General features: G+C 49.3%; 1 protein-coding gene across 1 annotated transcript in view; it reads right to left on the bottom strand.

The window, feature by feature from the left end:
• Positions 1-343: 343 nt before the first annotated feature.
• The window catches only part of LOC311587659 (ATP-binding cassette sub-family A member 17-like), a 71741-nt gene continuing 56203 nt past the window's right edge, over positions 344-15881 (bottom strand). The window contains exons 24-31 of the mRNA XM_084764721.1: positions 11730-11908; positions 10516-10638; positions 8669-8863; positions 3098-3285; positions 1567-1737; positions 1168-1358; positions 970-1043; positions 344-565 (exon numbers count right to left, since the gene is read on the bottom strand). Coding sequence (XP_084620847.1) covers positions 413-565; positions 970-1043; positions 1168-1358; positions 1567-1737; positions 3098-3285; positions 8669-8863; positions 10516-10638; positions 11730-11908 — 1274 coding nt within the window. The 3' untranslated portion in view covers positions 344-412. The remainder of the gene's footprint in view (positions 566-969; positions 1044-1167; positions 1359-1566; positions 1738-3097; positions 3286-8668; positions 8864-10515; positions 10639-11729; positions 11909-15881) is intronic.

Here is a 15881-nt window from a genome sequence, read left to right as displayed (position 1 = left end):
GGATTGCCTGCGGGAGTGATCTTGGCTAGGCTGAGGTGGGAAGACTCACCCACTGTGGGTGCCATCACTCCCTGGGTGGGGGTCCCGGAATGTATGGAACGGGAAGAGTCATCAGAGCCCAGGCACCCACTGCCCTGTGCCCCCTGATAGTGGCTGTTCTCCAAGGAGCTGCCGCCGTGGCTGCCTAGCCGTGACGACCTGTGTCACGGGACTAGGGGCCAGGATAAACTTTTCTCCTGAGCCGCTTTTGTGAGGGGGTTGGTTTGTCAAACGCGACAGACAGGGTAACTCACTCCGCAGGCTCTGCACGGCCAGGCCACCCCGCAGGAAGGTCTTTATTACAGAGGGACAGGCTGTGAGGGAGGTGGGGTGGGGACGCTGAACCGAGATTAGCCTTAGAGTGAGCGGGTGGTCAGGGCCTGGCTGGGACAGCCTGCCCTTGTTTGCCTTTAGTGGAGGAGCCGGGGCTGGTGAACCTCAGGAAGATGTCCTCCAAAGAGACCTGGCTGATGGAGTAGTCTTCCAACAGGTACTCTTTCTTGGCTTGTTCCATAATGCCAAACACCTGTAGGAGAGGGACGAGTCCACCCATAGGTGATGCGACGCAGCCAGGGAGAGGCAGTGTGGGAAAGTGCAGGTGGAAAGTGCAGAGGAGGCCACCCTGTGAGAGCTTGTGACAAGGCACAACGTTCGGGTCTCACTCAGCCGCCTGCTCTTGTGGTAGAAACGGGTACCAGGGTACCAGCTTGGTCCCTGGCTTGCTGTGTGACACTGGGCGTGTGGCTCCTCTCTAGGCCTGCCCCTGTTCTCTCTGAAGTCCACGCGGGTAGGAAGAGCTGGCTGACTTCCGAGGTTCCTACCAGCTCACACACTACACGCTGTGACTTCCACACAAACATTCCCGTGGCGTTGGCAGAGGCCACATGAAAGCCGCCTTCAGGGAGTGGGTGAAGTAAGAGGTGCGCTCACCTGTGCCCAGCTGAGGTTTTGGCCAGGCAGGTAGTATTGAACCATGCCTTGGTGCTCATCTTCCAGCACGCTGCCTGTACAAAACAGATACTGATAAGGCTGGACTGGAGGGCTAGAAAGGGCGGCCTGCGTGCCCAGAATCCATAGCGGCTAACAGGGCCAGGCAGGAGCCTGGGACCCACCAGCACCATCACTCACCGGGGAAGGTCAGGTCCACAAACGCCTTGAACTTCGTTATCATCTCCTGTTGCCATTCCCTCCCGACCTTGGCCTGCAGGGAGTAGCCGCTGCCAAACTTGCTCTTGAGGTGTTGCGGGCTGCCCAGGCACTTGAACTGGCCCTGTACCATGATGGCCAGCCGGGTACATAAGGCTTCACACTCCTCCATGCTGGGGAAAAGGAGAACGCCTCAGACAGTGCCGGAGGAGGCTTGTGCGGACGCTCCAGACTGCCCTGCTGAGTGGAGCCACGCGCACAGCCTCCTGGGATTGTCCTGGCGGACTCCGTATCGGGTGCCGCCATACCTTCTGCTCACCGGGTCCCACCCCAGCCACCCACTCTGGCTGCTCCACCGGCCCACAGCTGCCCAAGCTCTACCTGTGGGAGGTGATGACAATGGCCTTGCCAGACTCACGGGCCCGGGCTACAGTGTCCCACAGCAGGCGTCGGGCCACAGGGTCCATGCCAGTGGACGGTTCATCCAGGAAGATGACTGCGGGCTCTCCAATGAGGGCGATGCCCGTGCTCAGCATGCGCTTGTTCCCGCCACTGGGGGTGGATGGGACAAAGGTGGACAGACACGGAGAACGCGATTGTAGAACAAGGAGACTTGTTCACCACCCACCTTCTCAAAGCCGCTTCATACCTGGGTGGGGCTTTCAAAACCAGCCGCACCAACTGTTGAACTGTGACTTGGTTTATTCTAAAGGGCCCTAGGTGCCCAGGCTGAGCATGTGGTCATGAGACTCAAGGCTCTCTGTGAGTGCCGGGGCAGGGCACTACTCATCGGAGAGTAAGGGTAGAGGACTATTATAGTTAACCGGTTTTCTTAAGATACTCACTATGGAGCCCAGGCTAGCCCTGAATTTTCCACCCTCCCAACTCAGCCTCTCAAGAAGTGCTGGGGTTACAGGTGCACAGTACCGTACTGGCTTTATTTATTTATTTACTGTCCTTATTTTATTTGTAAGGTTTACGTGTGTGCACATGTGTCTGCATCCAGGTACTCATGAAGGCCCAGAGGGTGCCTGATCATCTAGAGCTGGAGTTACAAGGGGTCGTGAGCTGCTTTGGGGGTGCTGGGAACTAAAACTGGGTCCTCTGCAAGAGCTGTAAGCACTTTTAACTGCTGAGCCACCTTTCCAGCTTCCGTAGCATAGCTAGCATTTAATGTGTGCAAAGCTCCAGTCTAAATTTTTAAGTGTAAACTCATTTGATCTTCAAAATAGGCAAAGACTCAAGGCGCCAGGTTTGGGGAGGAGCAAGGGCTCTAATCGACACCCGAATCCCTTTGGCGAGGGTCAGAGGCATCTTTCGAGTTCAGATCCGAAGACGGGGTGCTGGCAGACACCTACCTACCTACAAGGGCACAGCACACCACGCTGTGGGCGTGGGGCGGAGGGGCGGGGGAGGAGAGTCTGTGAATTTGGGCTGTCAGTAGCTTGCTTTGGTTAAGCTAACCTGAGTTAGAGTTTACTGGCAACAGTGATAAACTACCTCAGACTCTTTGGGAAACACATCAGGATGCGGTAACTAGGGGGTTAACATGAGAGCCTACCCTACCCAAAGTGGGAAGCAGACACAAATTAGCAGACACAAAGATCTGCTTGCCCTGCTGTTATAATCACACACAGTAGCATGTCCTTGTTCTCAGACACACACACACACACACACACACACACACACACACACACACACACAAAACAAAACAAAACAAAAACCAAAAAACAAAAAACAAAAAACAAAAACAAAAAACGGCCTCTGGCTTGGGATAGCTCCCTCCACCGCCATCTCCAGTGGTGTGGACCGCAGGGCTCCTCCATGCCTGCCCTGCCAGGCTTTACACCAGCACTGAGAAGGGCTGGGGTTATCTGGAGGCGGGAAGGGTGAGGGAAGGCCCACATCTCACCTATAGGTCTTTACTAGCTTGTCTGCATGCATCCGCATGAGCAAGTCCTCAAGGATCTGTCTTACGCAGGTTTTAATGTGGCGCTCAGGGATGCCCCGGATGCGGGCATACATGACAAGCATCTCTCTTCCTGTCATGAAGTTTAGCAGGGCATCAAACTCAGGACAGTAACCAATCCAATGCCGCACCTGGGTCATATCAGCCCAAGAGGGAGACACGTCAGAGAGAAGCCTCTTCTGTACTTCCCCCATACTTCGAACTCAGCAGCCCCTGCACCCTCCCTTGGCCTTGTGTCTCAGTTTACCTCCTGTTAACATTCATGTCTGCCATAGGAACATTCATGCAACATGAGGGAGCCGTGAGTGAGGTAACCGTAATGCTGGAAAGTCTTAGTGTAATGAGAATTTTGTAATTTGGTTTCTTTAAACAAACAAACAAAGAAAGAAACAAATAAAAAAAGGGCCGGGTGGTGGCGGCACATGTCTTTAATCCCAACACGCGGGAGGCAGAGGCAGGCAAATCAATGTGAGTTTGAGGCCAGCCTGGTCTACAAAGTGACTCCAGGACAGCCAGGGCTACATAGAGAAACCCTGTCTCAAAAAACAAAACAAAACAAAAACCTCACAGAAGTATTATGGAGATATGCTTTCATTTTAATCCCATGTGTGGAGAGACGGGGCTGCTTCACAGCCAATGACTCTGATTTGCCTCGTGTCAGCTACAGATAGTTTGTGCAAGTGTGTGATGTGTGGAATTCCGAGGACTTTTCAGAGGATTTTATAAACAGTGCTAGGGCCCCAGAGGTGGGGTGGACTGTTGATTGGTTACTAGTTGCTGTTGGTTGCAGTTTTGTTAAGCAGTCTTGTGCAAAGAAGATACAATAAGAAGAAGAAATTCGACATCCTGACGCTGAAGATGAAACTTGCCCCAAGGAACTCGACACCCCTAATCTGCAGAAAATAATCTAACCGTAACGCTGCCCCCCTTCCCGCTCTATCCTTTTTTATTTAGTGTTAGGGGGTTGAAAGGGTGGAAACAGGTGGCAGGGTACAGCCTTTGCTGGCAGTGTTGCCAGTGAACAGGCTTCTAAAGGATGGAGGAAGAGGAGGAGTGCGTTCCCGCCTCCTGCCCACATGTCCTGAAGACAGAAGCAACCAGTGCCCTAATTTTAGGAGTCAGGGGAAGCATCTTGGGTTCTTTTTTTTTTTTCTTCCCAAAACAGGTTTCTCTGTGTAGCCTTTGCTGTCTTGGACTTGCTTTGTAGACCAGGCTGGCCTCGAACTCACAGCGATCCACCTGCCTCTGCTTCCCGAGTGTTGGCATTAAAGGTGTGAGCCACCACACCTGGCTAGCATCTTGGTTTTTATTTTACTTTTCTTTCCTTCTTTTTTATTTTTTTAATTTATTTTTTATTTATTTTTGGTTTTTCAAGGACAGGGTTTCACTGTGTAGCCTTGGCTCTCTGGTCTCCCTTTATAGACCAGGCTGGCCTCAAACTCACAGAGATCTGCCTGCCTCTGCCTCCTTGAGTGCTGGGATTGCAGGTGTGCGTCACTATGCCCAGCTTTTTTCTTTTAAAATCACTTCATTATTCTGATGAAGATGGTGTGTGTGTGTGTGTGTGTGTGTCTGTGTCTGTGTCTGTGTAGAGGGGGGGATGGGTGCATGCACGCCAGGGTTTGTAACTGGAGACCAGAGGACAACTTTGTGGAGTTGGTTGTCTCCTTAAGCCTTTTAGGTGGGTTTTGGAGATGGAACCCAGGCTTTGGCAGCAAGTGCTTAATTGATTAAATAATCGGAATGCAGGTTTATTGGAAGCAGCATGGCGGGGGTGGGGGGGAGCATGCGCCCTGCAGCATGCGCCCTGCAGCATGCACCCTGCAGCAGGACCTGACCGTGCCTTTACCACTGAACCATCTCACTGGCCCCAGCATTGTCTCTTTAGAAATATCTTCTATTCTATATGCAATCTATAAATAGATTTTCCATATGGAACATTTACATAAATGTCCCCGGAGTCTCTGCCAGTGGCCTGTGGCCTGGTTGGTACGCGTCCCCCACAGTCCAAGCTAAGGCAGGGTCCTCCACAGGCATGCTTCCTGGAACAAGGCTGCTTGCGTGATGTCTGTCAAATGTCACCATCCCACGCTTACCACTGTCTAAGAACACTTTTAGCTGATTTTTTTTTTCGAGACAGGGTTTCTCTGTGTAGCCTTGGCTGTCCTGGACCCGCTTTGTAGACCAGGCTGGCCTTGAACTCACAGCGATCCGCCTGCCTCTGCCTCCCAAGTACTGGGATTAAAGGCGTGCGCCACCACGCCCGGCCTTCCAGCTAATTATTATGTTCTATGGATCTTCCTATGATGCGGGATACAGCCCCACTCCTCACTCAGTTTAGCTGCTATATACCCAGAAGAGGTTTTTAAAACTAGTCTTTTAAAATGAATTAAATGTGTTCTTTGATAATTCCATATGTGTATATAATGCGTTCTAATTACTCTCACCCTTAACTTCCCCCTGACTGTTGTAACTCCATCTTCCTGTAAATACCTGTCCCACACTTGTGCCATTTTGTTTTGTTTCATGACTCACTGAGTTTAATGCAGGCTGACTGTGTAAACATGGGTTTAGAAATGTCCACTACAGTTTTCTGGGCTCACTAACAGTGTACAGTGGAAGATGATGACATCCCCTCTCCCAGAATCTTTGGCCAGCAGAGTTCAGCAGGGATGGGTAAGGCCAGGAAGTTCCTTAGGTTCCATTTAGAAAATAACTGACTTGGGCTGTTTAGACATATCTGAATCAAGTTCTGTCTTTTGTTATTATAAACTCAGAGTTCACCATCTTGGGTCATGCCTACGGTCCAGCACTCTCCTGTCACAGACACTAAAATAAGGAGCTACAGTGTTTGCTTTCCCTCTTTCTACTCAAGAAACTGGGTGACCTGAGGCCACATAGCCTGGGCATTGAGGTGATGAAGACAAGGCCCTGCCTTCCCCCCCCCCCATGTCTGCTTAGGGAAGAAAGGGGCAGAGGTTGTCAAGGGAAGCAATGTCTGCTGAGCCTCCCACAGCAAGGGATCAGCTCCAGGTGATCCGGAAGACAGATGTCTGCAGATCTGATGCAACTGCTGAGAAGAAAGACAACAAGAGCAATGCGGATGCTTCAGGCATTTCACAGTGACGCACAGAGATGCTGGCAGACTGCCTTGCCCAATTTACCTTAATCAATCTATCTTTCTTCCTTCCTTCCTTCCTTCCTTCCTTCCTTCCTTCCTTCCTTCCTTCCTTCCTTCCTTCCTTCCTTCCTTCCTTTCTTTAAATTTGCTAAATGTGGGGCTGGAGAGACGGCTCAGAGGTTAAGAGCACTGGCTGTTCTTCCAGAGGTCCTGAGTTCAATTCCCAGCAACCACATGGTGGCGCACAACCATCTGTAATGTGATCTGGTGCCCTCTTCTGGCCTGCAGGTGTATATGCAGGCAGAGCACTGTATACATAATAAACAAGTGAACAAATAAATAAATCTTTTTTAAAAATGTGCTAAACGTTTGATTGGAGACAGCCAGGTCTCACTGTGTATCCCAGGCTGACCTAGAACTTACTAAGTGACCCTGATTAGCCTTGAACTCATGAACCTCCCGTTGCCTCGTCCTCGGTGCTAGACTACTGGCATGCAATGCCAGGCCTGTTTCTATTAAGTGCTTTTTAAAGCATCGCTGGATAAGTGTCTTCCATTATGTCTCTGCTCTGACTGTGGGTACATTAATTTAAGCTCCTGCCTTAACAGTGGACTGTGACCTGGAAGTCAAGTAAGCCCTTCCTCCCTGTGTGGCTTTCTGTCAGGGTGTTTATCACAGCAACAGAAATAAAACTAGAACAGCTCCATTTCTTTTTACAGCCGATAAATACCACATTGCTTTCCAAACTCTCATGTTTATTTGTCAGTTGATGGACATCTGGGTTGTTTCCATTTTGGCTACTGTGAATAATGTTTCTATGAATACACTTGTAGATATTTTTTCAGTTGTATGGAGTTACTCATTATATGCTTAACATTTTTATTATCTTCTATGATCATTTTAATCATTTAATTGAATGAACTAATTAACCTTTTAAATTATACAATTTATCTTGCTATCTATTTACTTGAAATGTTTTAAAATGATTTTTGTTTGTTTGTTTGTTTTTGCTTTTGTTTTTTCCAAGGCAGGGTTCCTCTGTGTAGCCTTGGCTGTCCTGGATTTGTTTTGTAGACCAGCAGCCTGGTCTCAATCAAACTCACAGAGATCCACCTGCCTCTGCCTCCTGAGTGCTGGGATTAAAGGTGTGCGCTACCATGCCTGGTTTTTTTACTTAAATTTTTAAATGTTTGTTTTTTTTGTTTTTTGGAGGGTTTTGGGTTTTTTGTTTGTTTGTTTTGGTTGGTTGGTTTTTCAGGACAGGGTTTCTTTGTGTAGCCTCAGCTGTGCTGGAACTAGCTCTGTTTATCAGGCTGGTCTTGAGCTCTGAAGAGCTCTGCCACCTGAGTGCTGGGATTAAAGGTGTGCACCACCACTACCTGGCTTTTATTTTTATATGTATGGTGTTTTTGCCTGCAGCTATGTCAGGGTGTACCACATAGGTGTAGTGCCTGCAGAAGCCGCAAGAGGGTGTCAGAGGCCCTGGAACTGGAGTTACAGTGTTTACGAACCAGCATGTAGGTGCTGGGAATGAACCTGGGTCTCTGGAAGAGCATCTAGTGCTCCTAACTGCAGAGCCATCTCTCCAGGCCTAGATTCACATTTTTTCTGTGTATATGTATGTCTGGGGTGTGTGTACAGCACTTAGGAACACCACAGCCATCAGGGGCAGGTAAAGATCTACCAGACAAGCCAGGTATGGCGGCACATATTTATAATCCCCACACTCGGGGATCGCAAAGTTGAGGTCAGCCAGGGCTACTCCATGAGAGCATCATGTCTCAAAACAAAAGATTACTAAATGAGCCCGAGAGAGAACTGTTAGTGATAGAGGTAAACAGAGAGGGGGGGAGTTGGGGGGCTTGCGGGGGGAGGAGCTTGGTGGGGGGGGCAGGGGGGAGGGGGCCGGGGGGGAGGGAAGCTGTAGCATAAGCAAAGGAAGGCTCGGGCTTGAAGTTGGAAAAAGCCAACCAAGTTCTACAGAGAACTAAGGAAGATAGAGACTAGGATATGGGTTCTGGAGAGCGGATGTGAGGGGCTTTTGGTGGGAGCCTCCGTGGACCATGGCTGCTAACTGGACAACTTTGGATGGTACCTTGAATGACCGGTGGATGTGTGTGTGTTGCCCCCCCTCGCCGCCCCCCCCCCCGTGCCCTTCCCCCACCTCCCCCACCCCAGGCTAAGGCCTTCGAGAGACAGTGTCACGTAAGGAGCCTGACTTGTGACCGAGAGTTCAGAGACGCATCTAGGATGCCCATTTAGATTTGGGGGGTCGGGGTGGGGGGTGGGGTGCAAATGAAGTAGGCATGTGGGCCTTTTAGAGATCAAGTTCCAAGCATCATGCCCCTGAATCCTGTTATCAGTCCCCAAGGTTTGCTCCGGGCCACACCCACCTTCCCTAGGTCAGACTTGATGTTGAGGCCCTTGAGAAACACGTGCCCTGACGTCATGGGCTGCTCCCCTGTCAGCATGTTGAAAACGGATGTCTTCCCGGCTCCATTGAGGCCAAGAAGGCCAAAGCATTCTTTTTCTCTGACAGTGAAGGACACCTTGTTCACAGCCAGCAGGGGCACCTTCTCCTTATAGACCTGAGAGACACAGGGCAGAGACGCAGAGAGGAGGCTAGCTGTCAGCAGCTGCTGCACACCCGACCCAGCTGCCTCTCCTGACCCTAGCTCAGAACAACCTGCTCCTGCAGCACTGCTCCAGCCACTAAGGCTTCTTCCCTGCAGCCCTTGCCCGTTGTGAACTGACTTCCTGGAGTAAGCTATTTTTCTTTGTCCCTGAGCAAATAAAACTCTTTGATGTTGTTGCTGAAGGGAGACAGGACTGGCAAACTTGGGGTGGGGATGGCAGGGGGGGAAGCGGAGGAGACGCTATAAAATACCTGGATGTCTGAAAAAAATCTCAAAATTCTTCCTAAGAGCCTGGTGTGGTTGCAGACATCTGTAATCCCAGCACTTGGGGAGGCAGAGGCAGGCAATCTCTGTGAGTTCGAGGCCAGCCTGGTCTACAGAGTGAGTTCCAGGACAGCCAGGGTTACACAGAGAAATCCTGCCCCTTTTTTTTTTTTCCGAGACAGGGTTTCTCTGTGTAGCCTTGGCTGTCCTGGACTCTTTGTAGACCAGGCTGGCCTTGAACTCACAGAGATCCACCTGCCTCTGCCTCCCGGGTGCTGAGATTACAGGTGTGTGTCACCACACCCGGCTGAGAAACCCTGTCTTGAAAAAAAGTAAAACAAACCCCAAAAATTCCTCCTAAGAATCTCAGAGAAACTTGGGAGGCTCCGTTTAGTTTTCCAGAGCTCTTATCCTACTTGGCACCTCCAGAGTTGTTGTTGGATACAGGAGAGGCCAAGCCTGTTATGTGTCCCCTACTCTTTCTCAGGTTTTTAGCAAGCACGGCTCTCATCCCCTCCTACGTCAGGCTCCCCCTTTGCCCAGGTGAGCACAGAAGAGACAGCAGAGCTACCACAGGCTCTGTCTCTGAGTGTAAAAAGGAAGTCAGGTGAGCTTCACGCTCAAGCATCAAGTCTGTCTTCCGGGAAGCCCATCTGCCACTGTGAGCAGAGGCCACGAGCCTATCAGAAGGCGGACTCTCCGTGTAAACGCCCACAAGAAAAGTATTCTTGGCTTTCTAAAGCCAGCGAGCGATAAGGGCCAGGCATGATGTGGTGGGTTGAACAGAAACGGCTCCCACAGACTCATGTGTGTGAATGCTTGGCCAGAGGGAGGTGTGGCCTCGCTTGGCTCCATTAGGAGGTGTGGCCTTGCTGGGGTAGGTGTGGCCTTGCTGGGGTAAGTGTGGCCTTGCTGGAGTAAGGGTATCACTGTGGGGGGCGGGGGGCTGGGCTTTGAGGTCCCCTATGCTCCTGGGAAGAACACAGTCTCCTGCTGCCGCCTGCAGATCAGGATGGAGAACTCTCAGCTCCTTCTCCGGCAGCATGTCTGCCTGCACGCTGCCATGTCTCCCGCCATGACGATAATGGACTAAGCCTCTGAAACTGTAAGCCAGCCCCGGGTAAATGGTATGCTTTTTAAGAGTTGCTGCGGCTATGGTGTGTCTTCACAGCAAGAATAGAAACCCTAAGACACATGGCGTGTACTGGTAACCAGAGCCTTCAGGAGGCAGAGGTGGGAGGGTCATGAAGTCATCAAGGTCTACACAGGTCACTTAGCAGGACCCTGTCTCAAACCAAACAGACAAACGGATGAAGGAGCAAGGTTGAGTCTAACGTTACCTTTGACACTTCTTTAACAATAAGTTGGCTTTTCTTTCTTAGTGTTTCCAAATAGAGGTTGATGTTTTCTGTCTCTTCCAGCACGTCTTCATCCTCCGGCTCCGTCACATCGCGGGTTATTCCCTACACTCCCAAGACAAGGGCAGAAACGCAGCTGGCTTTGAGGGTAGAAGGCTAGAGCTTGGCTACAGTCAGAAGCACTGGGGCATCTCTGGGACACCCCTGAAGGCCCTACAGATGAGCACCCAGGCTCACAGCGCCGCTGCGGTCTCACAAAGCACCACATTTGAACAAAACAAATTAAAAGCCCAGCAACGTCAAAACATAACAAAAGTCCATCTCCTTCAGTTTCTAGAGCCCATGGCTTCTACGAGATAATCACTGACAGGCTGGAGCGCCTCTAGTCCACTCACAGTTGGCTGGAGAGGTGTCTCGTAAGGTGAGTTGTTTTAGCAAGCCATGGTCTTGCTCCTACTCAGCTGAGGCCCTTAAAACACCCCAGGGCACCAGACCAGGGTCTCTGAGGCCCCTGGGCATGAGCGGTTACTTCTCTGGCCTGAGATTATAAACAGCTGGCTAGATGGCCTCTGGGCTCCCTCAGAACACAGGAAGGAAGCTTAGAGCCAGGCCCTAACCTGCTCTTACCTGACTTAACCTATAACCAGCGTTTGCTGCTTTATTCTTCTTTCCTCCTCCCTCTCCACCCCTTTTCTTCCACCCTCTCAACCCCCTAACACTAGGTAAGAGAGAAAAATGGGTAGAGGGGCAAGGGAAGAGATCTCTGAGTAAAGCCGGGGGTCTGAAAGGGGATGACGTTATCGTTAGACTTCTTCCTGCCGATTAGGGGCGTGAAGCTCTCTGAGGTAACTTTGCCCCTCGCTGACAGGATTACCTAATCTCTTCTTATTGGTCCTTCTTTGCCAACAGCTACCTTACAGACCTCAACCAACAACAACACCCGCCCCCCCCCCCCCCCAACACCTCACGGGGCCCTAGCATTTCTACACCCTCTGAGAAGTCCCTGGAATTCCAGATGTCACAACCTGTAGAAATTATTTGCAGCTGGCACAATCTCAGTCACCTGCTGAGAAGCAGCCCCATACCCTCCACATGTGGGATTAAAAGGAAAACAGATTCCTATCATATTTCTGTGTATTTTAAGGGAATCAAAAATCCCAGAATTCTCACTACCACATTAACCCCGATTTACTCACTGGCTTTTTCTTCCCAGCGAAGGCAGAAAGCCTGGATTTCAGTACGTAGAACGCATTGGCTTCAATGAGGAGAAGCAGGATGATGTTGACAGGCCCCAAGATGGCCAGGGCGGTCAGGTACTTCCCTATCCCAAGGGATTCCCAGGCGTAGGTGTTCTTTTGGACCACATATCCTTCTGCTAATATGAATAAGCATATGTTAGCACACCTTGGGTCTTTTAGGGGGCAATTTAAAAATGTATTACCCATCTTTGTAAATAGCAAGTAAATTCCTATAGTAACAGATATTACTAAAAGAAGCATCATTGTTATCAACACTATGGCCATGTCCTAGCAAATGGTAAACAAGAGTACTTTTCCTTGCTGCTACCAATTCTCTACAAAAAAAAAAAACGACGCAGGGCTGCAGGGTTGGCTTTAGCGGTTAAGAGCACTGCCTGCTCTTCCAAAGGACCCGGGTTCAATTCCCAGCACCCACATGGCAGCTCACAACTGTCTGTAACTCCAAGAGCTGACATCCTCACACCACTGCACACAAATTAAAATGAAATTAAAATATTAAAAAATAAAAACAATGCAATTAGCTGAGCGTGGTGTTTCACACCTGTAATTGCGCTACTTAGGAAGCTGAGGTGGGAGCACTGCTATAAACGTGCGTCCGGTTCTAGAACATCCCGTGAGATACACCAGAACCTACAAGAACCCCACAGTAACTAGGGTCACAGACCCCAAGGGACAACCTACTGCTATTATCCTGCTAACTCATCAATCGAATGACTCCTAGTGGCACATTGTTATGCCACTGATCAATGCACTGCTCAACTCTCACTGGAGAAGGTTCTTCCTGCAGCAGATGATAATTATCACAGAATCCCACTCGCTGCATGCTTGCAAGGAGTAACATCCTCTGCACGTTGGCCCAGAATGGAGAGAAGGCTCAGTGTGAAGGGTGCTTGCTGCTCTAGCGCAGGACCTGGGTTCCTTTCCAGCTCCCACGCAGTGGCTCCAGTTCCAGTGGACTCTGACCTTCTCTTCTGACCTCTGAGGGCACCGGGCGCCTATGTGCTACACATACATACATGCAGGCAAAACACTCACACACTGGAAACTAAACCTTAACTGAAAAGAAAAAAAAAAAAGATGTTGGGGCAGGGTGTGCTGGCGTACACCTGCAATCCCAGCACTCCAGAGGCAGAGGTAGGCCGATTGATGTGAGTTCAAGGCCAGCCTGTTCTTTTTTTTTTTTTTTTTTTTTTTTTTTGGTTTTTCGAGACAGGGTTTCTCTGTGTTAGCTTTGGCTGTCCTGGACTCACTTTGTAGACCAGGCTGGCCTCGAACTCACAGCGATCCGCCCGCCTCTGCCTCCCGAGTGCTGGGATTAAAGGCGTGCGCCACCATGCCCGGCTGGCCAGCCTGTTCTTTTTGTGTGTGTGTGTATTTATTATATATACCATGCACATCAGATCACATTACAGATGGTGTGAGCCACCATGTGGTTGCTGGGAATTGAACTCAGGACCTCTGGAAGAGCAGTCGGTGCTCTTAACTGCTGAGCCAGCCTGTTCTACAAAGAGAGCTCCAGGACAGCCAGGGCTACTACACAGAGAAACTCTGTCTTGGAAAACAAAAACAAAAAACAAACCAACAGCCGGGCGTGGTGGCGCACGCCTTTAATCCTAGCACTCAGGAGGCAGAGGCAGGTGGATCACTGTGAGTTTGAGGCCAGCCTGGTCTACAAAGGGAGTCCTGGACAGCCTGGGATACAAAGAGAAACCCTGTCTCCAAACAAACAAACACAGATATTGGAGTGCTCAGCCCTAAATGGGATGCTTACATTCTCATCCAGGCTCAGTGACCTATGCGAAAGAAAGGGCAGGAAGATCCTAAGAGCTAGAGGTGGTGGGTGGCTTCCAAGAAACTGCATTTTCCAGACAGAACAGGAAACAGGCTCTGCACATGCTCAAGGCAGACAAAATTCGAGCACAGAGGAAGAGTGGGCATTAAGTTCCCCCCTAGATATGAAGCTAATTGCAACTGATAACTTCTGGGAGAAGAAAAATGAGCAACTACACATCAGGCCAGGCTCCGTACTCAGCAGTAATTAGCCAACACAACCTCAACTCTATGCGCTCTCTCTGTCTCTGTCTCTCTCTGTCTCTCTCTGTCTCTCTCTGTCTCTGTCTCTGTGTCTCTGTCTCTCTCTGTCTCTGTCTCTGTGTCTCTGTCTCTCTCTGTCTCTGTCTGTGTCTCTGTCTCTCTGTCTCTCTCTCTGTCTCTCTCTCTCTCTCTCTCTCTCTCTCTTTCTCTCTCTCTCTGAGAAAGAACACCAAGGGTACACAGAGAAACTCTGTCTTGGGGGAAAAAAAAGAATAAGATCAAAATAGTTTATGAATTTCTCAAAGAAAAAATAAAAACATTATTTTTCAAAAACAACAAGGGGGCTGGAGAGATGGCTCAGTGGATAAAAACACTGGCTGCTCCTCCATAGGAGCCTGGTTTGGTTTCCAGCACCCGCGTGGCAGCTCACAACTGTCTATAGCTCCAGTTCCAGGGGAGCTGATGCCTTTTTTTTTTTTTGTAGGCACATACCACACAGACATATATGTAGGCAAAACACCCATACACATAAAAAAAAAAACCAAGAACACAATAAAAGACCTTTTTTATGCTACTTTGTATAAATACATATGATTTCTGTCAATTAAAAATAAGAGAGCTGGGCTGGAGAGATGGCTCAGTGGTTAAGAGCACTGACTGCTCTTCCAGTGGTCTTGAGTTCAATTCCCAGCAACCACATGGAGGCACACAACCATCTATAATGTGATCTGATGCATACTGTATACATAATAAATAAATCTTAAAAAAAAAAGAAAGAAAGAGGTTTCTGGGTATGGTGGCACATGCCTTTAATCCCAGCACTTGGGAGGCAGAGGCAGGCGGATCACTGTGAGTTCAAGGTCAGCCTCGTCTACAAAGTGATTGTAGGACAGCCAAGGCTACACAGAAAGACCTTGTTTGGAAAGAGAGAGAGAGAGAGAGAGAGAGAGAGAGAGAGAGATATTCAAAAAGTAGTTCAGTGGTAAAGTATGCTTAGCACATTTGAGGCAAAAGAAACAAACAAACAAAACCCAACCCATTAATAATAATAAAAGACTATTTCTTGTTTATATGACATTTATCTAAAACACAAAATATTTATTTATTTATTAGGTTTTTCAATACAGGATTTCTTTGTGTAGCCTTGACTGTCCTGGACTCAATTTGTAGACTGTGGATCTAACTCAGAGATCCGCCTGCCTCTGCCTACCGAGTGCTGGGATTAAAGGCACACGCCACCACGCCCAGCCACAAAATACTTACATGTTTGAGTGTCCTTTCAATCATCAGTCCCCCTGCAGCTGAACTGACCAAAAATCGCAGGAGGAGACTGGGGTTCTCGGCTCAGTGGGAAAGCACTCTGTCAGCAGCCAGGAGACCCTAGGAGTCTATGCAGCACTGCAAAACCAAGCCAAACCAAACCGGCTCTCAAAGCCTCTGTTCTACATAACATGTGTGTGCCTGGTGCCCACAGAGCCTTGGAAGAAGGACTGGATCCCCCAGAACTGAGTCACCATGTGCCTGCTGGAAATTGAGCTCAGGGCTTTTGGAAGTGCTAGCAGCCATCTCACCAGCCCTTAAAATTACATTTGTGTGTGTGTGTGTGTGTGTGTGTGTGTGTGTGTGTGTGTGTGTGCATGCACGCCTAGGGTGGGGACACATATGCTACAGCTACAGCAGCACACTTGGAGATTATACAATTTGCACGAGTTCGTCCTCTGCTTTCACCATGTGACTTCCAGAGATCAAACTCAGGTCCTCAGGCTTAGCGGCAAGCACCTTTACCCACCGAACCATCTCATTGGCCCAGATACTATGTTTTAAAATGAAAATGGAATAATACTACGCATTATCTTCTCCAATTTTGCTCCACTTAATAATCTATAATAGACAGTGGCCACATAAAAATACATTTTCATATTGTATAATTTTCTACTGAACAGGTGACCACATTTTGTTAACTGGTCTCCTTCTGGTATATGTGTAGGTTACTGTCTCCATGAGTCCCATACAAAATGGTACAATACGTTCTCTCTCTGTATTCACAGATTCTGC

This window comes from Acomys minous, assembly GCF_964271855.1.
Source record: "Acomys minous genome assembly, chromosome: 16".
Taxonomy (NCBI): domain Eukaryota; kingdom Metazoa; phylum Chordata; class Mammalia; order Rodentia; family Muridae; genus Acomys; species Acomys minous.
Note: the sequence above shows the minus strand (reverse complement) of the source record. Positions and strands in the feature narration are given on the sequence as shown.